The sequence below is a fragment of the Hakea prostrata genome, chromosome 10, assembly GCF_041222555.1.
Source record: "Hakea prostrata isolate BN-2017 chromosome 10, UWA_Hpros_2, whole genome shotgun sequence".
In the NCBI taxonomy this organism is placed as follows: Eukaryota; Viridiplantae; Streptophyta; class Magnoliopsida; order Proteales; family Proteaceae; genus Hakea; species Hakea prostrata.
In genome coordinates, this window is record NC_142609.1 from 14,974,136 (window position 1) to 14,999,773 (window position 25,638).

Genomic DNA, 25,638 nt, shown 5'->3' on the forward strand with positions numbered 1-25,638 from the left:
TGGGCGCAGAAAAAACAATTGTCACCAACGCGGCCCAAGAACTAGACGGGCTTTCTAGGTATCATCAATATTTGAATTAGATACAAATTTTGATGACCCCAACCCTCAACTGAAGAAAACGAAACGCGGCAGATCTGAATTTCTGAAGTTCGAAAGTAAACAATTTTGTTTACAGAAGCCAAATACGATCGCCTCAATTGGTAGATCCAAAAGACCAAACAAAAAGAAACAAGAAAGAAGAAAGGCGAAATGGTGCTGATATCTGCTGCTCGAGATTATATAACACGGATGTTGCAGGACATCTCTGGCATGAAGGTTCTTATTCTTGATTCTCAAACGGTATAGGCACTCTCTTCCCAATTTCATTACAAAACCCACGAAAATTATCAAGAAAGAAATTCAACTTTTATTTGATATACTTGAGAATTCGTCGCAGGTTAGTGTTGTAAGCGTGGCAATTTCTCAGTCGGAGCTTCTTCAAAAGGAAGTGTTTTTGGTGGAATTAGTGGGTTCTACATCCAACGAATCCATGTCACACCTCAAAGCAGTTTACTTTCTGCGACCATCATCTGAGAACATCCAGAATTTGAGGCGACAGTTAGCTCGTCCAAGATTTGGGGAGTATCACCTCTGTAAGCTTCTTCTAAGGAATTCTCCAATTATCAGTTTATGAGTCTTGATTATCTTTCTACCCAGAAAAATAAAAATCATTCCCGTGTTGTAAACGTTGACATTGTCTTGTACAGTTTTCTCTAATATCTTGAAGGACACCCAGATTCATATCCTTGCTGATTCAGATGAGCATGATGTCGTTAAGCAAGTTCAGGTTGGGTTCCTCTCCCCACATCTTTTGGTGAACTGTATACTGAATCTGGATCTGCTTTATTTGCTGTCCTTATAGTTTAGATTTCTTTTGAAATAAATGTGTCTCAATTTGATATTGCAGGAATTCTATGCAGATTTCGTAGCTATTGATCCTTATCATTTCACTTTGAATATACCATTCAATCATGCTTACTTGCTTCCAACAGTCGTTGATCCATCAAGCTTGCAGAACTACTGTGATCGGGTGGTTGATGGTATTGCAGCTATATTCTTAGCACTGAAACGTAGACCTGTTATTAGATATCAGCGGGCATCAGATATTGCGAAAAGGATTGCACTGGAATCAGCTGTAAGCATATTTGTCGTAGACTTGACATGCATCTATATTTTTCATTAAATATTGTTCGGACACGGTTTCATTATAGATTATTTCCCCTTCCTTTTTTCTTGGGGCGGGGTGGGGGTTGCGGGATTGATACTACAGAAGCTTATGTACCAGCAAGAAAGTGGTCTGTTTGATTTTAGACGATCAGGAATTTCTCCACTGTTGCTTATAGTTGATAGGAGAGATGACCCTGTCACACCATTGCTAAATCAATGGACATATCAGGTACTACTGATCTACTCCCTGCCCATTACTAAACTTCTTGAAATTCTCAAAATTTTGGCTGCCTAGGACGTTGGTTAATTGATTGTCTCCCTTTCAACAGGCTATGGTCCATGAATTGATTGGCATTCAAGATAATAAAGTAGACTTGAGAAGCATTGGCAAAATTTCCAAGGACCAGCAGGTGGAGTTAATCCTCTTATTCCTTGCATCTTTTTTTATATTATTATTTGTATTTTTTTATGGTTTGTTTCTTTAGATTCTATTGTTGGGTGATGGAACATCTTAGAATGTTATTGCTGCTTACAGGAGGTAGTGCTGTCATCAGAACAAGATGCTTTCTTTAAAGCCAACATGTATGAAAATTTTGGAGATCTGGGAATGAACATCAAGCGGATGGTAGATGAATTCCAACAGGTTGCGAAGAGTAACCAGAGCATTCAAACAATAGGTGCATATACACTGAACAAATTTATACCCTATTCTTTTGGAACGTTACTCTTAAAAAGTACATGACATCCCATTACATTATGCTCTGCAGAAGACATGGCCAAATTTGTTGATAACTACCCTGAGTACCGGAAAATGCAAGGTAATGTCTCAAAGCATGTCACAATGGTCACAGAAATGAGCAAGATAGTTGAGGAGCGGAAACTCATGCTGGTTTCACAAACAGAACAAGAGTTGGCTTGCAATGGTGGGCAGGTGGCTGCATTTGAGGTAATTTATTGGTACCAGTAGTCTGTGGAAAGGATAAAGATTTTGATTTTGACCAATGTTTCGACCAGCCAGAAACTGAAATTTGGTCTCAACTGGTCTAAATGAGGTTGCAAGGTGGTAATTTTTGGGGTAAAACTTGAATATGATGGACTAGTGAAAACTGGTAAAGCTAATCGAAATCACCAAGTAGGGTTGGTTGGAATTGGTGAAAATAAATTATCAAAATATCTGAAATATTGCTGAAACTCATCCAAGCTTAGTATTTTTGGAACTCCCATAAGGTTTTATCTCAGTGACCCGTGTAGTGACCAAGATTTGTGTCAATGGTTTATAGTCTTTTTTTATTTTTTTTATGTGGAATTACTGATGAACAATTTATTGTTTGTCTTGCATAAGTGACACACAGTTAAATTTATGAACAATATCGAGTTTTTGACTAACTGATTTTTAGCAATAGTCTAAAGTGTATTGGATGCTGGATACAGGTAATGGTAGTTATCATGCTCAACTCAAATGCCTTGTCCAGCTGAATGGGGTTGGTGACATGACCCCCCCCCCCCAACCGACAACAACCAAAAAAAAACTCTTCTCAAAGTCTTACCTGTTAATAGTCATTTGGTGTGTAATGCCTCAAGTGAATGAGGGCCAGTTCTTCCAAGATCTTATCAAAACCAACCTTAGCCTAAGATTCAAATCAGGGTTTTACAGTGCTGGGTTAGGGTTTGGGAATCTAGGGGGCAAGGAATTTGGGTTTAGTATAGGGTTTGGGAATTTAAGGCAGCAAAGGAATTAGGATTTAGAATAGGGTTTGGGAATTTTGGGCAGTCAAGGATTAGGGCTTAGACTAGGGTTTGTTTGGTCTGATAAGGCTGAAGTTGGGATGAAAGGTCACTGTGGTTGGGCGACGAGGTTCTTAAAGTTTGGGACAGTCTATTGATTAGATTAGCGTAGATCTGACCTTGAATTTAGGCCTCCAGATAAGTTCAGAATTTTAAGAAAAATAAAAAGAAGGAAGCTATGAGAAGGTGGTGTGAACCAAATTTTAGGGTTAGGTGTTGGAAATATGCCCTAGAATTAAGCTCACCGTAGGATCCTCTCTCTTGGGAACCAGCAGCCTTCTAGGGCTGAGAATGCATTTGGTGGTGGGTGTTTGGGATGGTTTTAGGGTTCAAGGGTTAGGTGAAGGCCTTGAAGAATTGCCAGGCTTAGGGTTAAGGGACTTGGGGCTTTAAACTGGAAACAGGAAACCTTGCTGTAATATTAGTTTCAGTCTTTCAGATCTGAATTTATGGTTTAGGGTTAGGTTTTAGGGAATTTAGGGGTTGAATTGAGGGATACTAAGGTTAGGCTGCTGCTGTTTTGTATTTTCAGAATTAGGGTTTAGAAAATAGGGTCCCAGTTTTTCAATTAGGTTGGGGATGGGGCTGTAGTTGTTGTTTTGCAATTTCATGTTTTAATCTATTGGGGTTGGGTTTAGTTTGAGGTTTACTACTTGGATTAGGAGTGTTAAGGAAGTCAACTAGGGTTAGGACTTGGAAGGGGAAGTAGAGTAGGTGTAGGAGATGCTAATCCTAAGTGGTTTTGGAGCATGATTGAAGGTTTATGTTGAACTAGGGTTTAGGTCTAGAGGTTGAAGATGAATTGCAGAATTTAATGGAGAAGATGAAGTGCAGGAAATTTTACAAGGGCTAGGGTTTAGGTCTTTTTAGGCTGCGTTTGTTTGCAAAGGTGGGATGGGAAAAAAAAAAACATGTGGGCCCCATGTGTAGTGGGGTGAGGGAGAAGGAAAGGAAAGGAAAGGGTTTTGTGGAAAAGTAATAGTGGTGGGTCTCACTTTTACTTTTCCAAACTTTTCCACAAAATCCCACCAAATTTGTGGGGTTTTAAAATGGCTTGGGGTGGGAAAGTTGGGCTGCCACATCACCAGACAAGTTTTCTTGATTCAAGGAAGCTTGTCTCTCACTTTCCCACCCCAAGCAACCAAACAATCTACAATTTGGGATTTAAGGGAAAAGTAAGAAATCTACACTTTTTTCAAGAATTGGCTACGTTTGTTTGCCGGAATAAAGGTGGGGTGGAAAAATTCTTGAAAAAAACAAACTTTTTCTACTTTTCTTAAAAGTGTATATTGTTTGGTTGCTTGGGGTGGGAAAGTGAGAGACAAGCTTCCTTGAATCAAGGAAGCTTGTCTAGTGAGGTGGCAGCCCAACTTTCCCACCCCAAGGCTTTTTAAAACCCCACAAATTTGGTGGGATTTTGTGGTAAAGTTTGGAAAAGTAAAAAGTGGGATCCACCACTATCACTTTTCTACAAAACCCTTTCCTTTCCTTCCTTCTCCCTCACCCCACTACACATGGGGTCCACATGTTTTTTTTTTCCACCCCTTTTTTTCCCACCCCACCTTTACAAACAAACGCAACCTTAAGGAAAATAAGAGTAGGGATGGGGTAAGGGTTAAGGTGTAATCCTACAAGAGGGAAAATGGGAGGTAATGGGGCAGGGAATTAAGGAATTAAGAAGGGGGTGCTACTGCTATTGTAGGGAAGGGGGTAGGTGTCACCCCGATTTCATCAAACCAAAGATGCAACAGTGGGAACACTTACCGGTCGTTTCCCGAACCAAACCAGAATCGGGTTATATTATACACCCATTTGTCACAAGAATCAATCATAACAAAGCAACTGGATTAAACACAATTAACTGGGGACAACAGGGAGAAAAACATGTTATTTCCTTCCCATCAAAAGTCACTTGTACATATGTACATACCCTCCAAGGCTAGGGTGCATCATACCAAAAAGAAATACCTGATGCCGACCCCAACAAGTGACATACAAACTACAATACGAAATAACACTATTCCCACCATAGGGTTCCTATCACGCACGTACAAGTCGTAACTCATATCCCACGTTGACGTCCATTGTGCCGAGATCTACTAAATCACTAACAATCCCACTCAATCTATGTGGGTCTGGAGTAGGCACAAACGTCACATGCACAATCATCTCCATGACCAGAAGTAGTGGGGCTCCACCAATCCCCGTTATTTGGAACACATACTGATAATGCCTCAGGCGTGAAGCCGGACGTGGAAAGATCGGCATCTTCAAATAATGTTGAATCTGTAGAACATGTATATATTAAAAGTGAGCTCATAGAGCCCAGTGAGGGGAAATATCTATAAAGCAAACATAACAATATATCATGATGTTATGATGCACAAATATATGCTCTAGCATACAATGCCTAGGTCCGTGAAGGGTAAGCGCTACTCCGGTCGCGGTGCAATATTCTTCCAATACCCCCACGGGGTTTAATCATATTCACATAACCACAAGAATACCACCGGACTGTTGGGTTACTCACATTTCACCCTAGACAACGGCATGAGGCCCATGGGCTACTCACATTTCACCCACATCCCATTGGCTGACCAACACCTAATCCCCTGTTGGCAAGGGAAGTAGCACTCAGATATGCACTCTAGCCATGCAATCTACTATAATGATTATGCGGGGTCCGAAGTATGTTCTGTTTCCCATACCACAGTCATACAGCTGGCCTTGTATGCAATATAGAATTAGAACAAAATGCTTTCCACTATAATCAAGCCATTTCATACCCATCGTAGTAATGAGTGTAGGAATACCAAGTGTACAGTCGATGAGTGTAATACCCATCATACACTTCTACCGGAGCGTGCAATCACACATCCAAGGTATTTCTCACACCATCACCAGAGGGTACGTATGAATCCATAATTATATGCATATGCATTGCAACTATATAAAATATCATGCTATGCCATGCATGTCCTAATTACATCAATTCTACACATAATATATGCATGCTTGTATGACCAATAAAATAATATAAGGATCCATGATGCATGAGAGTTCTAAGTTCCCACTCACCAATTACTTGTCGGTTCTGCGTAATTATCTTCTGTCTGAATTTAGAATTCACCTTAAGCTAGCTTACACTCACACCTTCTCTTTCCTCTCTGCGAGCGAAAATCTTGTCAATCCTGCTCTCCCTCCTAGCCTCGTGTCTATTTATATGTGAGGGTTCAAGGTTTAGATTTAAAGAATTCTACCGAATCAAGGATTATTGATTTAAGATTTTAGAAGTGATGTGTCACATGCCCATTATCTTACTTGTGATTCATCTCTTATATTTACCACCTCCTGCTCCACATGGAGGTGGATGGTAAAAATGGTGACTCCCTAAAGTACTATCCTCTTTTACTTGCATGCATTGTCACCCACTCACATCTTCTAAATTCAGCAACTAGCTCCATACGTGGAGCTAGGTACCCACTTTTACCTAAAGGTAAATGCCACCTCCATCTTAAAATACCGCCTCCTACTTAAGGTGACACCTCAAACTATCTAATTGCCACCTTCGTTTAAGAATGACACTTCATCCTTAAAGATACACCTCTACCTCACTTTCTTTTATAAATTTTAGTTCCTAGCATATTATTATTATACTATATTTATTACTTCTTTAATTCTCATCTCCATGACAAAAGACTTCCTATTATTATGATATTATTATTTATATGTGTATCATTATATTATTACTTTATAATCCAATCTCATCTGACCACGCCGATTCTCGCGTGGGATCAACCTCAAGTTCACCTATTGGTACTTCCAGGTTCAAAATTTGTACTGATCATTTCCTCGTATTTGGATCAGTCTAATTCCACCGGATATGAAATCTATGGGCATTACTATGTATCGATCACGAGGAAATAAAATAAATAAATTCTCGAATAATTAAATCGTACCTCTTTGGAATGACATTCTCGCCAAGGGTCTCTAGTGGTTTGCTTGCCGGTTCGATGGTGTCAACTCGGGGTTCGCCGGTCCGAGTTGGTTCTTCGGGTAAAAATAAAAATTCGAATTAGATTGGAAATTTTGGGGTGCAGGTATTACAGTAGGGGCTGGAGAGCCTGCAGATGCTGGGGGAAGGGAGGAGGGGGCTGGGAAGGGGCTGGGGTATGCTGTACTTACTTGGGAATGGGGGAAAGCTGCTGGAATCGAAGGACTGTTGCTGAACTTGAAGGAAAGTTGCTGAAAACACACTCTAATGGCTGCTGCCAGCCTGCCCAAAAGAAACCCATGACTCTTTTGCCTCCAAACTCTCAATCTCAATTCTATTAATCAATTCAACTTGCAAATACAGAGGTTGGAGGCTTTATTTATTGCCTCTAAAAAGAAAACAAACTAGAACTCAATTTAGGAAACTAACTTGGTTTCAAACTAACACTCTAATTCAAAGTATGACTCTGACTTGATGAGAGACTTTAATTCAAACAAGAACTCTATCATATCTTACTCTAGAAGGATCCTATTTGGAACCTAAGAGTAGATATGGAATCTTAACAAGAAGCAGACTGTAACTAGGGGTTTCTGACACAACCTAAGAATCATTACTGATTACCCTAACAAGGATTCTTTAACAAGTCACAAAATAATGACTCAAATAAGAAATCAAAAGTTGATCTAGGGTCCTAATAACAAGCTAGATCCAATGACACTTGGACACTGTACTCTATGAAAATTATCAAAATGACCACATTCACCAAAATACCCTGGTTCAATGAGGGGCCATAGGGTTTGGGGAAAGTAACCCTAAGCCCCATGCTGCCCTGGAAACAGTTTACATCAGAAGGGGAATGGAATTAGGTGCTGACTTGCTACTTGTAACATAAGCTTTGTAATAGGGTGTGATGGAGATGGAAAGAAGTGGAGGCAGGCTGCAAGTACTGTCAAAGGAGAATTGTTCAAAAAGAAACCTTAGGTTGCTTGCTTGATCACATTGAGGTCCCTTACCATTGATTAGAAGCTCTACTAACACCTTGCTCTTAGGCAGCAACACAGACTTCTTTAATTGTGTTCTCAAATCTGTCTTTGTTACAAGCATAGGCCATCTCAACTAACACCTTGCTCTTAGTCATTAACAATGACTCCTAGGACTAAACATCCAATTAGAATTCAAATAGGACTCCTGCTTTTAACTTAAAAGACTCCTTATCTCAACCTAGACTGAATCAAATAATGATTTAAAAACAGGTTTCGACTCCTAATAAACTCCTAATTACAAATATGCCCAGCTGGGATTGAGTAGTAGTGCTAAAATTGCCAAACTGCCCCTGATATTGACTGTGCTTCTTATGCTGCTGGGCAGCAGGCCTAGGGCTTCCTTTGGGCATTGGGCTTCTTCTTGGGGTAGGCCTAGTGACTTTAGGCCAATTTGATGTTGGACCTATATCACTACTCTTCTTTGAGTCATTTTGAATCTACCAGCTCTTTTAGCTATTTCAATCTGAATTTCCATATCGGTGCTCTAAAAGATCTCCGTTTCACATGCCCATGCCATCTTTAACGACTTTCTCGCAAACTATCTCATATCAGAGCTACTCCAAATTAGTCATCATTAGTAATTTCTTATTGTATCTTTTCTGGTTTTACTACTCATCCATCACAACATCCTCATTTCATCTATATTTCTCCCTTTTTTAAAAATTTTAAACATTTGTTTCTTCAGTAGGCTACACTCAATTCCATGCATCATTGCCGGTCATATAAGTGTATAACTCTATGCAGTATTCCTTCTGAGTTTTAAAGGAGTATGTCAATCAAATAACATGTCAAATGCACCTCTCCTGTTCATCCACCGTATTCCATCTTTCTCTCACATATTCATCTTCTTTTTTCCTTCTTTATTTAGGATTTAACCTAGGTACCTATAATTTTCACTTTGCTTGGTGTCTTCCTGTCATCTATTTTTTCCACTTCATTTTTAATCCAATGTTAATTGAAGTTGCACCATGTACTCTTTGTTTTATTTGTCTTAATTTTTTTATGTGAAGTTTTGCTTTCCATAATTCCAAATTTAAATTTATACACCAAGATATTTGATCTTGAATATCAGTATTCAGCTTTTGTATTATTGTTGATTCAGTGCAAACAAATACGGCTTAAAGCTGATCTGTGGTGTGAGTCTACCATCATTCACCCCTACAAGTCATATGTTTAACTATGTCTATTGCCATATAAGTGTTTTTTTTCCTAGGCCATATGGAGATCTTTATTACATTTCCTATATGTCTTTCCAGTTGCCTCTTACTATCTTTACATGTTCCAATTGTAATTGGAAATTCATTAGTTGAAGACAACAACGGTAGATGGGGGAGAAATTTAATTTGGGATGATTTAGGAAGGGGTTGACTAACAAGGGAGGAAATTGTTTTTTGTATGTGAAACTTGAATGAAGATTGAATCTTAAACTTGATCTTGAAACCAGATCTTGAAGTAGATACTCAAGAATGTGAAAGAAAGCTTCAATCATACCTCCTGGTCACTCTCCCATCACAAGGAATGAATTGGATCTTCACAAATTTTCAAGTCGAACCTCCTGGCATTTTCTCACCACAAGGAGTCTATTGATTACAGACTAATCTCCCCACTAGACTTGCTGTCACAATGGAGAACAAAGGCAGCAGCATCAGCTCATGTACACAATTTCATTAATTGAAGACCCATGTAAAAGACTGGAAAATGGACTCCTATTAAAAAAGGCCTAACCCTATCCTTAATCTATTTGGTAACTTAAATTGACTAAGAAACTAAAATGGACTCAAAACAAAGTTATAATCTAGCCCCTTTAAGCAGTTAAATAAAAACACTATTTATTAAAATATATATATATATATATATATATATAAAAATATATATATATATATATATATATATATATATATTTATGTTCCACTTAGGTATAAAAGTGGATATTCTAACACAACTTATTTTGAACTGCTGGTACACAAAAGCGGTTCAATTAAAAAAAAAAGAAAATCTATGTATGGGAAATAATCCGATGTCCTGCTTACTAGCTATATTTTAGGTCTATTAATTGGACAATTATGAACTCATGAGTTCACAGGTACAATATTATATTCGCTATCCCAAAGCTTTCTATTAAAATGAGCCAAGTGACTTATCACAGGCCCTGCTCTTCCTTTAATTTACATTCTTTGTAGGTCAATATCTTGAAGCCACAGTTAATAAGGGTGGGGCCAGGTTAATTAACATTCAACATCCCTTGTTGAATCTATGCTGCTGTCACTGGTCAATTGCTTACAGTAACATTCATGAGGAACCATCTGAACAGATGGACACTGCTCTTCTCCTCTCTCTCCATGATTCCTCTTTATCTTAATTTGTCAGCCACCTGGAAAGTGTGATAGCAATCTATTGTATCCATCCTGAGAAGATCAACTGTATTTGTGCCGTCTAAGATTTTTTTTTTTTAATTATTTTTATTGGCTTCGTAGAATGCTTATATTGTCTTTGGTCTGAATGGTACTGTTTGTGGGTTTTCTGTCTTTTGAAATATTGGTCGAGTAAACATCTTGGATATTTACTGTAGTAAATGATTCTATACTTTTATGCAGGCCGTGATGAAACTTTTAAATGATGAAAGCATCTCCGACATTGATCGTTTACGTCTGGTGATGCTATATGCTTTGCGCTATGAGAAGGAGAGCCCAGTTCAACTGATGCAGCTTTTCAACAAACTAGCCTCACGATCTGCCAAGTACAAGCCTGGTGTAACATAACTAAACCAGCAAACCCTTTCCATGTTTTCTGCTCTGATATACTTGCCTGTTCTCTGATCTGCCAAGTACAAGCCTAGTGTAACATAACTAACCAGCAACCCCTTTCCATGTTTTCTGCTCTGATATACTTTGCCTGTTCTCTGTGCCTTTTTATTTTGTTTTTTGGCCTGTCCAATCTTTTCATAAGATACATCCAGTGTCTGTGAATCATATTTCACGAGACTTCGATACACATCTGAGGTTTCCTTTTTATTTTATATTTTATATTTATTCAAGTGCTATTTTTGACCACTCCAGGCGGGTACCACTTTTGTCTTTCTGGTAAGGTGGTATTGGTACCTGTGATGGAGATCAAAATGAGAGTGTTTGACTTCTGTTGGTGGGTTTTTAATCTAAAAATAAGAGAAGGTTGGTGGAGATGGTTGGGAGGAAACATGGCAATCTGCTAGCATGTGGGAGAAAATAAGAAGAAAGGAAAACTTTGGGAAGGGGCCAGGGGAAAGAGAAGACAAAGAACATAGTGGGGGAGAGGAGGGGAACCCCATCATGGACAGGGTGGGATGGGTGAGATCAAAGGCCAAACCTTTCATCCTTGGATTGTTAGGATTACTGTTGTTTTTTGTTTTTTGTTTTTTTTTTTTTTTTTTTTTTTTTTTTTTTTTTTTTTTTCCCTTTATCATTTTCTGTTGTCAAAAAGTTGAACATTGAAAAAAGAGCAAGTGCCTGGACTTTAATGGTGAATAAATGGCCAACGAAAAAATTTCGGTCGAAACATAGGATTTTTTTTTTAATTTCGACCCTAGGTTTCGGGCCTTATATGACTTTCATTTCATCTGATTTCTTGCCTCCTACCTATTTAAAGCATAATAAACACAATGAAACTAGTATTTTGCCACAAAAAAAAACCATTGAAAATTTATCATTCAAGTATACTAACAAATGACTGGTTCCGACAAGGCAACAAGTACAAACTGTATAGCATATTGGCATAGAATCATCAGCATATATGAATTGTTTGATTGAATGATTACATATACAACAAGTCAACAAAATAAAATGACCAACTAGATCAAGTGATGGTGTCTAACATATATTAAGTTGAAGCCCATATATCATATATTCATAAAATAAAAATACGTAATTTAGAAAATAATTATTAAAATAAGAAAATGAAAAAAATGGTAGCAAATAATAAAAAAATAAGTTTAACAAAACACAATCATAGGTCATAGTCCTAGGCTAAACATATATTAATTTCAAGGCAATACAATATCATTTAAGGCATGAACAAAACAAAAATAAAAAAAGGGAAAGTTTGTAACTGGTGGGTATGGCTCATGTTTCACATTCTATTGCTACCAGAGTTTCCTTTGTAGCTGTTGTGGCTTAGGAGGTGTTTGGAGGCAAAAGATGAGAAAAAGAGGTGCTTGAAGGCAAAAGAGTCGTTGAAATTAGGTGAAAATGGAATACAAATCAACAAAAACTGAGGAAAAACAAGTTGGATCGAAATGGTCGAAATCTCCAAAATTTCGGTGGAAAGCTATAACTCTTCGGAATTGAGTTTCGGTTTTAAAAAATTCAGGCATTTCGGTCTAAAGTTCTACAATTTCGACCAAAATTCTTCTATGTAAATGGCTAAGTTTTGGCCTTCTTTATTTCTTGTGTCTTTTAAAATACCTAGGCAGTACTGAGTGTTCTGGTTATCTTTAGTTAGGTGGCCGTGCTTGGTTGGAGATTTTGCTGTGTACACTAAAGAATAGAACAGAGGCTGGCTATAGAGCCAAGACTGGCTATGGTTAATAGCTAGACAGAAAAGATAAAAATACAGCCACAGCTGATAATTGATTACTTCCCAGTTCCCACATCCCAAATAAATGAAAGAGTTGATGAAGAGATTTTAAAAGAACTAAATAAAACAAGTTAAAGATTTATTTGTGTAAATAATATCCATACTTCAAAGAATAACAAACAATAAGTAGATTGCCTAGTGCCTACTACTTAGAGGACTTCAATACCAATGGAATTAGTTTTGGGAAACAAATAACACAGAAATCAAGTGTTCTGGGATGATGCTGTTTAGGTGAATGAGAGGATAATAAATGACTAGATTACAGGCAAATTAAGAGTGCGTTCGATATTCTTTAAAAAAAAAAAAGTGTGGGTTCAATAGGTGACAAGTTGAAGACCTGAAGGCCATTTGAGATTAATGTAGTACCATATTGAATGTTCAAAACACTAGCCAAATAGGATCTTTCCACACGGAATAAATTTCAGATTTGAAAGGATATCTATAGCATGTATACAAAGGGGTGATACCTTAGGGGTTACCTTAGAACATCATGATAATAGGGACAGAATTGCACACACACAATGGAGGCAGATCTGTAGACCAGAACCAAAATAAGATGAACCAAGGTGCATTAGAAATTTGATGTGAAATGGATGGGCAAATCTGGTTGGTTACTAAACAGAAAATAGATCACCAACTCAACTTGTTACAGATGAAGAAATTGAGGAACAACATGAGGGAATTGAGAGAACAATAAGAACAACAAAGTAATGCCCAGGCTTCACACTACAAGATGGATTGATTGGATCGAACACTGACCTACTTGATCAAACACAATAATTCTCCGTAGAAAAGGAATGCTAACAAAACAACTTGATTTCAAATGATGAGTGTCCTCCTTTTACATGAGTATCTTTATATAGCATTCTAAAGAGACATAAGCATTAAATGTAACATCCAACCACTAGCTAACACCTACCTATTAATGACTAAACTGCTACTTAATTCTTGACAAAGAAAAATTTCTTTGACTATGAGTTCTTATTTTCAAAGTTCAACCCTTTTTGTTGACTTTTTAAGAACTAGACTTGGCTTAGGTCTAGTCCATGAAGATCAAAATATGTGAGCTGACTTTAACCCACCAAAGTAGTCCTAGCCCATAAAAGGCATGGGCTGATTTGGGTGATTGCTTTAGGCCTTTGATGGGCCTAATCCATTGGGTTTTTTCTTTCTTTTATATGTCTTCAATTATGCAACAACTCTCCCGGCTTGAAAACATTTGTCTCCTATGAAAGGATGAATGACATGCATTGCTCATATCGATCAGGATCGAGTTTCTTGAAATCATTATCATGAATCCATGTACTATCATGTTGTGGACGATTCTTCCATTTAATGAGGAAAGCATGGTATCTAGTGCCACAATGAGTGGTTTTGTAGGAGTCATCGAAAACCTCATCAATAACTCATCCACTGGTGGCTTGAGTTGGGGCAACCTTAACATTTGTTCGGTGTCTCCATCATCAGAGTTGTGTCCTATATAAAGATGCAAGTTAGCCACCTTGAAGTCATTTTTTTTGTTCATTTCTTTTGGTAACTTGAGCACGTGAGCATTTAGTCCAATACATTTCAACACCTTATATGGACCCATCTTTTTTGGATGGAGTTTGTTGTTGACTCCATGTTGGAACCTTTCCTAGATTGACATGAACCATCACCATGTCTTCCAATTGAAACTCCACATATTGTCGATCACGATCTGTTGTAGCCTTTTAGACATTATTGTTGAGAGCTATTTTCCGTCGAACATCAACATGTACCTCTATGATATGGTGCAAAAACTCATCAGCCTCAATACTTACACATGCTTGTGGTGGTTGTGGGACAAGGTCTATAGGCTCTCGGGGTTGAATTCCAAGTAGAATCTCAAATGGAGTACAAATTGTCATATGATTTACCGAGCTATTGTAAGCAAACCCAGATATATCAAGTATGGACGGTCATGTTTTTATAATCATGAACCAATTACCTCAATAAGTTTCCCAAGATCCGATTCACCACCTCCTTTTGTACATTAGTTTATGGATGGAATGTTGTTGAAAACTGTAACTTTGTGTTAGGTTTTAGCCACAATGTCTTCCCAAAGTAGCTCATGAACTAGACGTCGCGATCTAATTCAATGTTACTTGGTAGCCCATGTACTCGTACAACCTCCTTGAAGATTATCTTTTCAATGTGAGATGCATTAAAGGTCTTGCGACATGGTATAAATTGAGCCATCCTTGAGAATCAGTCAACTACATCTATGATGGAGTCATATCGCTCTTTTGTTGAGGGTATCCCAAGTACAAAATCCATACTAGTGTCAATCCAAGGTGTATGAGGAATTGGTAATGGTGAGTACATACCTAATTTTGGTCGGTTCCCTTGGCTAGCTAATAGACTCTGCATCTCTTGATTACATAATCAACATATTTTGCAATATGAGGCCAATAATACCAATCAATTACTTGTTTAATAGTCTTATCTCTGCCGAAATGACTCCCATATGATGTGATGTCATAGGGAATATTTCGGAATGCGTAACCGAGTTCCCAAAAACAAATGCCCATCATGAAGCGGATATTTATGATGTTGCCCGCCTTGCTATAACTCCTTATATAGCACACTAAAATCTTTGTCAGATGCATACTCATCACGTATTTGATCAATGCTTACTGCATGTGTTGAGAATGTGTTAAGAGTAAGTACTTTTTGGCTCAGTGCATCAGCCACAATATTCTCCTTTCCAACCTTGTACTTTATTTCAAACACAAACTCCTATAGATAAGCAACCCATTTGGCATGCCTATTGCTAATTGACTTCTGTGAATGGAGATGCTTGAGGGCATTATTATTGGTATAGAGAATGAATTCTTTGCTAATGAGATAATGTCTCGAATGGCATAACACTTGGACGACAAAATAAAGCTCCAAATAATATGTTGAGTAGTGTCGTTTGGCATCATTAAGCTTCTCATTATACGAAGCAATAGGATGCCCTCCTTGCATTAATACACCTCCTAGACCAATATGTGAGGCATCAGTTGCTACCTCAAATATACGGTCAAAATCTGGTAGGTGAAGTATTGGAGCCTCTATCATCTTTTGCTTGATATGATGAAAGGCTTTGTTTGCCGCTGATGTCCATTTGAACTCCTTGCCTTCAGTAATAGGTGCCATGGCTGCACTAAAGTTCCGAATGCATCTCTTATAAAACAATGCAAGTCCATGAAAACTATGAATCTTAGTGATTGCCTTTGTTGTAGGCCAATCAGTTATGTTCTTTATCTTCTCTAGATCAGCTTCAACCCCCTATGATGAGACAATAAAACCAAGGAACACAACGTTCGGTAGCATAAAAGAGCATTTTTTTAGACTAACATATAGCTTCTCAGTATGAAGCACTCTCAAGACTTGAAGTAGGTATATCATCAAAGTATACGACCAAAAATCGACCAATGAAAGGACAAAGTACCAATGTCATAACCCTAATGAATGTGCTAGATGCATTCGTCAGACCAAAAGGTATGACTTTTCCATTCAAATAGTTCATCCTTGGTCTTGAAGGCAGTCTTCCATTCGTTTCCAGGCCGAATTCAAATCTGATGATAGTCGCTTCTGATGTCCAATTTAGAAAAGATCTTAGCATTGGACAATGTCTAATATGTCATCAAGCACCATACAGAAACTTATACTTGACTGTAATCTTGTTGATTTCTCTGCTGTCCACACACATACACCATGAGCCACCCTTCTTTGGAGTGAGTAATGCTAGTATAACACATGGATTTAAGCTCTCTTAAACGAATCCTTTATGTAGCAACTCATCCACCTGTCATTTGAATTCATTGTGCTCTACTGGGTTGCAGGGATAACCAGGTGGGTTTGGTAACACCGAACTCAGTACCAAATCAATGACATGTTGAATATCGCATATAGGAGGTAGCTCATCGGGGAACTCATCAGGAAACACATCAGAAAAATCAGAAATTAACTCTTTGATGGGTGGAAGGAATGTCACCTCAGGTTGAGGGGTAACTTCCTTTGTAACAAGAGCCAATAGCAGCCTTGTATCATAGCTAGTGTGAGTGAACTCCTTTTGAGGAACAACCAATAGCTTCTTTTTGCTATGGACAACGATTTCTATGCTTCATTGGTGCCCTTTCGGTTGTTCCTCAAGGACCTCTGTTGACGTATTTCAATTAGGATATTGACTGGATGGAGAACAATGTGAAGTCCTTTAAACTTGAATCCACACTGGTTTTTCTTTCCCTCGACCATGACATCATTGTTGTACATCCACGGTTGACCAAATAGAACATCAATAAGATGCATAAGGATTACATCGCACCATACCTCTTCCTCATACCTGTTGCTCTTCCTCATACCTGTTGAGTTTCAGCGGTACAAAACAACACTGATTTACTTCCAAAATATTCCCATTTTGCAAGGACACCCGATATGTTTGAGGGCGTTTCTCTGCCTTTAAGTTGGCCTTCTTTACAAAGGTGTTTGAAGTAATGTTAATGCAGCTCCCACTGTCAACTATCACCAAAGTGGTATTATCTCCTGACTTCATACGGCTGTAGAAGATACAATTGTGCCGCCTGTCCTCTCCTTTGGTTTCAGCCCCCAAGATGAGGCTTACTGTATGAATGCCATAAGGATTACCACTGCTGGTATCATCATCATATGCAACTCCGTCATAGTCACCATCATCAAGCGGGTAGGGAATAGATCAGGACCTTCCTCTGCTGTCTTTTTTACTTCATCAACAACAATAATCTTTTGACAGTGGGGACATTATTTAGCATAATGTCCAACCTCTTGACAATGAAAACACTGTGTTTGGGTGCCACTAGTTATAGGAGCCTTGCCTTTATGTTGTTGAGTAGGAAATGTGGGTTGAGTTGGGTTGTTGTAGTAGATTTTGGTGATGAAAAATTTTGTCTGACCTCTATAGCTTGGTATCCAAACCTCTTGCTATTGGATGCCAATAACTCTTCAGCACACATGGCCTTCTCAAAGCAGTTCTGATCATTCTTCACATTCACAATGCCAATGGCCCTATTGATTTTAGGCCATAAACCCAATCTGAAAAAGAGACAAAATTTGGATCTCTTCTCTAATTCTTGTATGATAAGAAAGAGAGTCAAATTGTTCCATATATTTTGCAACTAACAAGTTCCCTTGATGAAGAGAATTCAACTTGTCTTGTAGTCGCAACTGAGAAGTAGATGACAAGTAGTTTTCTCTTGGTTCTTCCTTCATTTCCTCCTATGTAGTAGGAGCTCTACCATGATCCTCCAACTCATATTCGTGAGTTCTCCACCATTCACATGTAGCTCCACCTAGTTTAGTACTTGCTAGCTTCATCTTTTGGGCCTCCGATAGTTCATACCAATCAAAATATTCATCCAACATTGCCAACCAATCATAAAACATTGATGATCATTCTTACCCAAGTACACCTTGAGGTCAAACTTAACCTTTTGAGAGTGGCCAACATGCCTATTGAGTGTAGGTTGTTCCGTAGTGAAATAACTCTATAAGTGCTCTTCGAAGGTTGGTTGCACAACTGAAATCCTTTGGGGCCCTCTCCCTATATTTCTCTAAGTAGGAAAATGGCTATAGAGTGAGCTGGCTGGGATTCTTCACCAAGTGGAGGATGAGTAAGGCAACAACTCTAGCCTCCATTGCTAAGAACCTCTCTTCCACTTGTTTCTGGTTCACAATGATTTGGTTGCTCAATTGTTGAAACATCTCCATCATTGTTGCCATACGATCAGTTGGACAAGATGGTCCAGAATTTTCACTCCTTGTTATGGCTCTGATACCAAATAATGTAGTACCATATTGAATGTTCAAAACAGTAGCCAAATAGGATCTTTTCATGGGGAATAAATTTCAGTTTTGAAAAATATCTATAGCATGAATACAAAGGGGTGACACCTTAGGGGTAACCTTAGAACAACATTCTGATGATAGGGACAGAATTGCAAACACACAGTGGAGGCAGATCTGTAGACCAGAACTAAAATAAGATGAACCAAGGTGCCTCGGAAATTTGATGTGAAATGGATGGGCAAATCTGGTTAGTTACTAAACAAAAAATAGATCACCAACTCAACTTATTACTAGATGAAGAAATTGAGGAACAACATGAGGGAATTGAGAGAACAATAAGATTAACACAGTAGCACTCGGGCTTCACATTGCAAAGTGGATTGATTGGGTCGAACACTGACCTACTTGATCAAACACAAGGATTCTCAAGAGAAGGAATGCTAACAAAGCAACTTGATTTCAAATGATCAGTGTTCTCCTCCTCTTACATTAGTCTTTTTATATAGCATTAAGAGACATACACATTAAATGTAACATCTAACTAAAAATACTAGCTAACACCCCTTATTGATGACTCAACCACTACCTAACTCTTGACAAAAAAAGGCTCCTTTGACAATGAGTTCTTATTTTCAAAGCTCAGCCGCTCCTATTGATTTTTCAAGAACTAGACTTGGGCTTAGGTCTAGCCACGAAGATCAAAATTTTTGGGCTGACTTTAACCCACTGAAGTAGTCCTAGCCCATAAAAGCCATAGGCTGATTTGGGTGATAGCTTTAGGTTTTGATGGGTTTGACCCATTGGGCTTTTACTTTCTTGTATATGTCTTCAATTTTGCATCAGAGATGGTCAGGGCACATATGCTGGAACCCGTTGAATACACTGGAATCAGAGTCTGCAGGCTAGAAAAACTGAGAACAAAGGAGTAGGCTGAAGATTGCATTGGAAGAAGTGAAAGTATGTCTTGAAACAGCAAAATAATGCACGTGCAGCTTGGTTGGAAATTGGAACCTGGAATTAGTTGAGTAATGAGCCAAATAACAAAGCCTACTTGGTACTTAAAACATAACTTAAGCCCACTTGCATAAAGTACTTTGACTACTGATAAAATAAGACTAATCAGCATGAAAGGGACTAAACACAGTGATATTGTTACCCTGTTGGTTTGCTCATTAAGTATGGGATTGATAGACCCTGTTCTTCAAGAGAAGAGTTTCCCGTTTTTCAAAAGGAAACGACTTTCAAAGCCAATTGAATATAGTGCTAAGGATCTGATATGAACAAGGGCCCACCTCTTGGCCGAAACCCTGGTGTAGGCCCCAATACTCTACCCAGTTGCCACACCTAGGCTGGCCGAACCCCCAGAAGAGGCACTTTGGGCATTTTCCTAGCCATAATTTGCTGTTGATTTTAGTTTTAATTTTTCTAGTCATGTCTTGAAGTCTTAGTTTGAGTTAGTAGTTGAGTTCATATGTCTAATAGTCTTTCTTAAAGTAGGACTCATAGATAAATAGGTCTTTTATTTCAAAAGAGTTGTTCTAATTTATGTTGTTATTAATTGTAAGGGTATCCTAAGTTATAAAAGAAACCCTAGTTGAGTTGGTTTCTCAATCTTAGTTGAGTCCAAATAAAGTCTCTCAATTAGAGTTATATTCTTTCTTGATGTAAGCTATACATAAGCCAGTCTATCATTTTAAAATTTAGCCTACGTTGAATAAAGATTGAAGATTACTTGTGGGAAATAGGTTGTGGTTCTCTTTGAGGGCCACGGTGGATTTTTCGGCTCATTTAATTCAATTTCAGTGTTCAAGCTTCAAGAATCAGCAGCCTCCATCTTCCACAGCAGCAAACTAAGTACCAAGCACCCCAGCCCCTTCCCCTACCTCCAGCCGCATCGCAGCCCCTTCCCCCCCCCCTCTTGCTTAGGAAACACCCCCTGCATTGCGGCCCCCAATTCCCTCCACCCCCATCCCCACCCCAAAACTCCTGCCAGCAGCCTAAACTGCTCCTCCACCTTCCTCTACCCTGTGGCTCCCCCATTCCCTCTTTTTTCTCTGCTGGTCCCCTCCCTCCCTCTTTTTCTGACTTGTGGCAGAATAGAAAAACAGAAACAAAAAAAAAAAAAAAAAAAAAAAAAGAAAGAAAAGAAAAGAAGGATCCAAGAAAACAAGAAACCTCCCAACTTTGATCCAACCCTTTTCGATCATCCTTAAAACCTTCCCTAACCACTCCCAGCTACTTTTCGTAAACCCTTTTCTTCTCAAGATCGATCCCCACTATCCCCTTTCAACCCTAGGGTGATTCTGAATATCTCAAAACCATCCCATACGGATTTGTTAAAACCCTAACCATCTCAATACCAACCCGTATCAACTTAGTTAAATCCTAACTTGTCTCTAGGTTCCTCCCATAAATTCTTTAGAGATCCACAAACATCCAAAACTGCTTCCATAAATTTTGAACCATCTCAAAGTAAACCCAAACCCTTCCATAGGATTTTAGAATTAGTTGCTGGAAGATTCTGGGCAAACCCTTAATTTTAGGGAATTCCTCCTAGAAACTCTAACCCTAAAATTGGGTTCACATCAGGATCACCTGCCAAATCTTTGGACCATCTACTTGCCAATGCTGATCCCCATCAATAATCATATACATGCAGTTAAGGGTTTAAAAGAACTACAATAACTAGTAATTTTGAGGCATATTTCTCCGTTTGGATAGAATCTGAAAATTCGTTTTTGCAAATTTCTAATGCCACAACTGTGTGGAGCACATATGAAGCTATACTCTGCACTGCTGATGAGTCATCTCAAGCAAAATATTCAAAGGTACATTTGTAATCCAGTAAATAGGTCTCATCATCTGCGCATACCCTGGGGCTACCTATGATTTTTCTTATAGGAACAGGTCTGTTTATCTCTTTTATTGGATCTCCTATCACATGGAGTGAGCTTCCTTGAAAAGATGTGATGTACATTTCTAGGGTTACATTTCTAAGAAAAATTCCCTAGAATTTGGAATTTGCCTAGAATCTTCCAGCAAATAATCCAAAAATTGTATGTGAATCCTAAGGATAGTTTTGAACAAGGTGGGAGTTGAATGGAAATACTTGGGGAAAACAAATGAGTTCTAAGGAGATGGGAATGGTTTTGGGATAACCAAAATCAATATGAGATGTAACAAAAATAAAGTCAAGGGAAAATATTATTCCTAGGATTGATAGGAAAGAAACTATTAAATTTTGGATCCATATGGGTATGGTTGAAGGGAAAATTAGGGAAAGTTTGGAGGGAAAACAGTTCAAGGATTCTTGAAAAACTTAGGCGACTCAATTCTTTCTTTTCTTCTCTTTTTCGTTCTTTTTTCTTTCTTCTTTTTTATTTTCTGTTTGTCTGCTTTTCTGTTGTTGCAAGAAAGAGAGATGGGGGGGAGAGAGAGAGACACACCGAGAGGGTTGGGAGGGGAAGCAGAGGAGTCGTAGGGTAGGGAAAGGGTGGGGGAGGGGCTTAACAGAGTTCTTGGGAGGGGGTAGGGAAGGGACTGGGGGAGTCGTGAGGGTGAGGGGTGGGCTGGGGCTTGTTTGGGAAGAAGGGGGAGGGGGAGAGAGACAGAGAGAGATGCTTTGCTGCCGTTGTTCTTTAAGAAGGCTGCTTGAGGTTTGCTGGAAAGAAGAAGAAAGGCTGCAAAGCGATGGTAGGTTGCTTGATCTTGAACACAATCCCTTCTTCAGCCATGGCCCCTTGACTAAGAAACCATGATCCTCAAAATCAGTAAGTTTACTCAATAATACTGAAGAATTACAGAGAAGATTTGGCTATTTATAGCCTTTAACACTATATGGGAATCCTTAATGAACGAGGATCCCACCATTTGACCTAAACCCTTGATTTGGAATCTAATTAATGAAAGACCTTAACTCTAGGTGGGATTCTTAGGATCCCACCACATGAACTAACCATCCAAAACATAAGATCTAAGGGATACTAAAAAGACATGCTGAAATAAAATTTTAATTATTTAAAAAACTCTAATTAGCACATGCTAAATTCTGTTTAAACAAAATTCTAATTGACGTGTGCTAGACTAATGACTTAAGGACTCAAAACAAAGTCAATAACAAACTCAAATTCTAGGATTAGGGATCAAAATAATTCCAGCACTCAAAAGAGAGCTAAAATGCCCTAAATACCCTTAGAACGGGGTTTGGCCAGTATCTTTGTGCCCACTTTGGAGTTCAGCCAGGGGGGGTCTCTATGTTCACATCAAGTTGATTTTCCCAAACTAGATGCAAATTCCTGTTATGCTAATTGCTAAGGCCCATTTAAGTCAAGGTTATGCAACTTCAACTTTCTTTTTGGGTAGAAACTCCGAATTGTTTTATCCACCTCAAGAAATAAGAAAGATGGGAACAGATTCTTTCCTCTTCATAATCGTTTGTTGGCAAGGTTAGAGGCCCTTTGTAAATTCATCCAAAAAAAAAAAAAAAAAAGGGTAAGAGGTCCCTTCGATGATTTAAAGTAGTACTCTTAACAATTTTTACTTGCTTTATTCTAATCTGCGTTTTAAACTTTTAGTAGTTTTTCGCTTCTTTTTGAAGGCTTTAAAGGTTTAATAGGGCAGGCAAGTAGTTTAAGAGCATAGCTCTGGGCCTGGCTTCCTCTGAGTCTAACTGATTATTTTTCATGGTATTACAGCTTGTCCAATTTCTGTTGAAGCAAGCTGGTGTTGATAAGCGAGCCGGTGATCTATATGGAAACCGAGATCTCCTGAACATTGCTCGCAATATGGCTCGTGGGCTTAAGGTTTGTGGTGCCAAATTATACTTTCTGCTTCGGGTCCCATGTTTTTAGATCCCTAAATTTTTATTAAGGTGTTTGCTGCAGGGGATTGAAAATGTATACACCCAGCACCAGCCTCTTCTGTTCCAAACCATGGAAAGCATTACGAAGGGAAGGCTCAGAGATGTTGACTTCCCATTTGTTGGGAATCACTTCCAGCAGGGCAGGTTTGTTCCTTCGACTCCCTAAGAAGCTTGGTTGTCATAATATGTAACTAGCATTTTAACTAGTGGTGTTTTACTGACACCACAATTACTTCTATTCTGGTGCAGACACCTTCTTAACTTCAATCATGTTTAGTTATTTGGGCTAGAACTCAGTTTTTTCTCATAATTGTTGTGAGGGACTGAGATATGAAGCAGAACATTTAGCATTACTTAACTATCGATTTACAATCTTTAGACATGCGTCCAAAGGATAATGTTGTATGTATGTATTTTTAGTCTTACTACATAAAAGATGAAAAATAGTATTCTGGAGAAATGGTCAAAATTCAAAGGAAGAACTAGTGTGTGGGTTTTAATTTTCTTTTGGGATCAAATCTAGGTTGAAACATTGAGATTAATGATTATAAGGGGAGTTTCTCTGGTGGGAGGAATTGTAGAAAAAGAAGTAAAATATTTGAGATAGATTGAAATTGAAAGGAAAAAAATCTGTATAATTTTTAAAATGTTAGTGTTATGTTTATTTCTGAGTGGCAGTGAACCAGAGATTTCAAAAAGATATTTCCTTTTCTGGTGAAAATTTTAAAAGGACATGCATTCTTCACTTTGAGCAGGCCCCAAGATGTGGTGATCTTTATTATTGGTGGCACAACATATGAAGAGGCACGTGCTGTAGCTCTGCAAAACGCCTCCAATTCTGGGACACGTTTTATGCTTGGTGGTTCAATTGTTCTCAATTCTAAGAGGTATATGCTGGTTCTTATAGTTATGCAATTTGAAGAGTATTAGAATTGTTAAATTTACATCTAGTTTGATTTTTTGAGCAACTAACAATCAAGTCGTAGGTATATGAAGACCCACATAATATATATATTCAATAAAAATTTTGAAAAAAGAAATGTAAGCTTGAGGAGGTTGTCTAAAGTTGTGTCATTAAAATTTCGGAATTGCAGGTTCTTGAAGGACCTAGAAGAAGCTCAGAGGATAGTACGCTCTAGCACCAATATGATCTAAATTTTGAAGCCAGGGTTAATGTCTTCAGAATCCAGTTAAGTGTGTGGGGGCTCAGTTGTAGGGGTTTAGTCATTTTTATGTCTATATGGAATATCAGGAGAATGAAAACCCCTCTACTTGAACCCAATTCAGGCGGTTTGATTGCATTTGTAGATGACCTAGGAAGCAGTTGTATTATGTATTTTCAGGGTTGTTTGTGTATTGTAATTTAGTGCATTTGAATTTCGCAGAGTTTTTTCTGCTCAAAGTCAGATTCCAGTGTGGTTCTATGCCTTTTATTTCTTACTGGATGGATTTCACTGAAAAAAAAAATTACCCAGTTTAGGTGTTCAGAACTCTGTATCCCTTTCACTATTTTCTTTAGATTCTGGATAATACATTCAATTGAAAGGAGTTGTGGAATTATAAAGACAGAAAGTATACATGGAGGGTTTGTCCTCAAAACAACTCTATAGTCGTGTCAGGCATCCTTGGAACCAAGCTAAGAAGTTCAGGTGCAAGCTCATTCAAGTTATTGTTTGCTTTGAAACTTGACATAGACCTGAATGCACACTTCGTGTTAGGTGTGAACACAGGTTGGTTTTCCATAGTCGAGCAAGACCCAATTGGGACCAGTTGGAGATCTTCAGACCATTTAAAAGTGTTTTATTTGAACCCAAAAAAAAAATAGCTTTATCCAAGAGAGAAGTATAATATAATGAATAGCATAAGTTTAGCAAAGGAGTATGGTTGAAGCACTCAGTTCTTAGTCATAGATGCCCAGCTGCCTGGTGCCATATTGATTTTGTGGTACCACCACAGAAAACACAATGAGGTTGAAACTGTTTGACCATCGAGAGAGAGCTTCCCTTAACTGGAATTCCTGCATTTAGCATTTGCCAGAAAAAGTCTTAAATTTCGGATGACCATTGACTTTCCAAAAGAATTTTCACCAAGCAAAATATTGAATTTGAAAATTTGCACATTTACGATGAAGAAAGGCTTTAAAAGCTAATTTATTTGAGAAGATTCTAGAAGGGGAAATCAAATATTTCCATGATCTTGTTCAAGACCAAGAGAAATAGCATTTATAGCTGCAGCAACATTGGGATTTTTATCCGCTGCTGTTCTGACACCCTCATGTTTCCTTCAGTTAAATGTTAGATGATGAACACGTG

At 38.3% G+C, this 25,638-nt stretch overlaps 1 protein-coding gene across 1 annotated transcript; it reads left to right on the top strand.

Annotated features, from left to right (window-relative positions):
- LOC149002118 (vacuolar protein sorting-associated protein 45 homolog) lies at positions 1–25,384 on the top strand. Its single transcript, XM_089137805.1, has 13 exons — positions 1–339; positions 437–632; positions 747–826; positions 947–1,174; positions 1,310–1,435; positions 1,536–1,616; positions 1,742–1,883; positions 1,974–2,152; positions 10,623–10,778; positions 23,160–23,267; positions 23,349–23,470; positions 24,082–24,213; positions 24,421–25,384. The coding sequence occupies exons 1-13, from the start codon at positions 250–252 to the stop codon at positions 24,479–24,481; spliced, it is 1,701 nt and encodes a 566-aa protein (XP_088993931.1). The 5' UTR covers positions 1–249; the 3' UTR covers positions 24,482–25,384.
- Positions 25,385–25,638: the final 254 nt, after the last annotated feature.

Coding starts and splice junctions, on each gene's coding strand:
- LOC149002118 (XM_089137805.1), top strand. CDS start 250: ATGGTGCTGATATCTGCTGCTCGAGATTATATAACACGGATGTTGCAG. Junction 340..436: donor TTATTCTTGATTCTCAAACG/GTATAGGCACTC, acceptor AATTCGTCGCAG/GTTAGTGTTGTAAGCGTGGC. Junction 827..946: donor ATGTCGTTAAGCAAGTTCAG/GTTGGGTTCCTC, acceptor TTGATATTGCAG/GAATTCTATGCAGATTTCGT.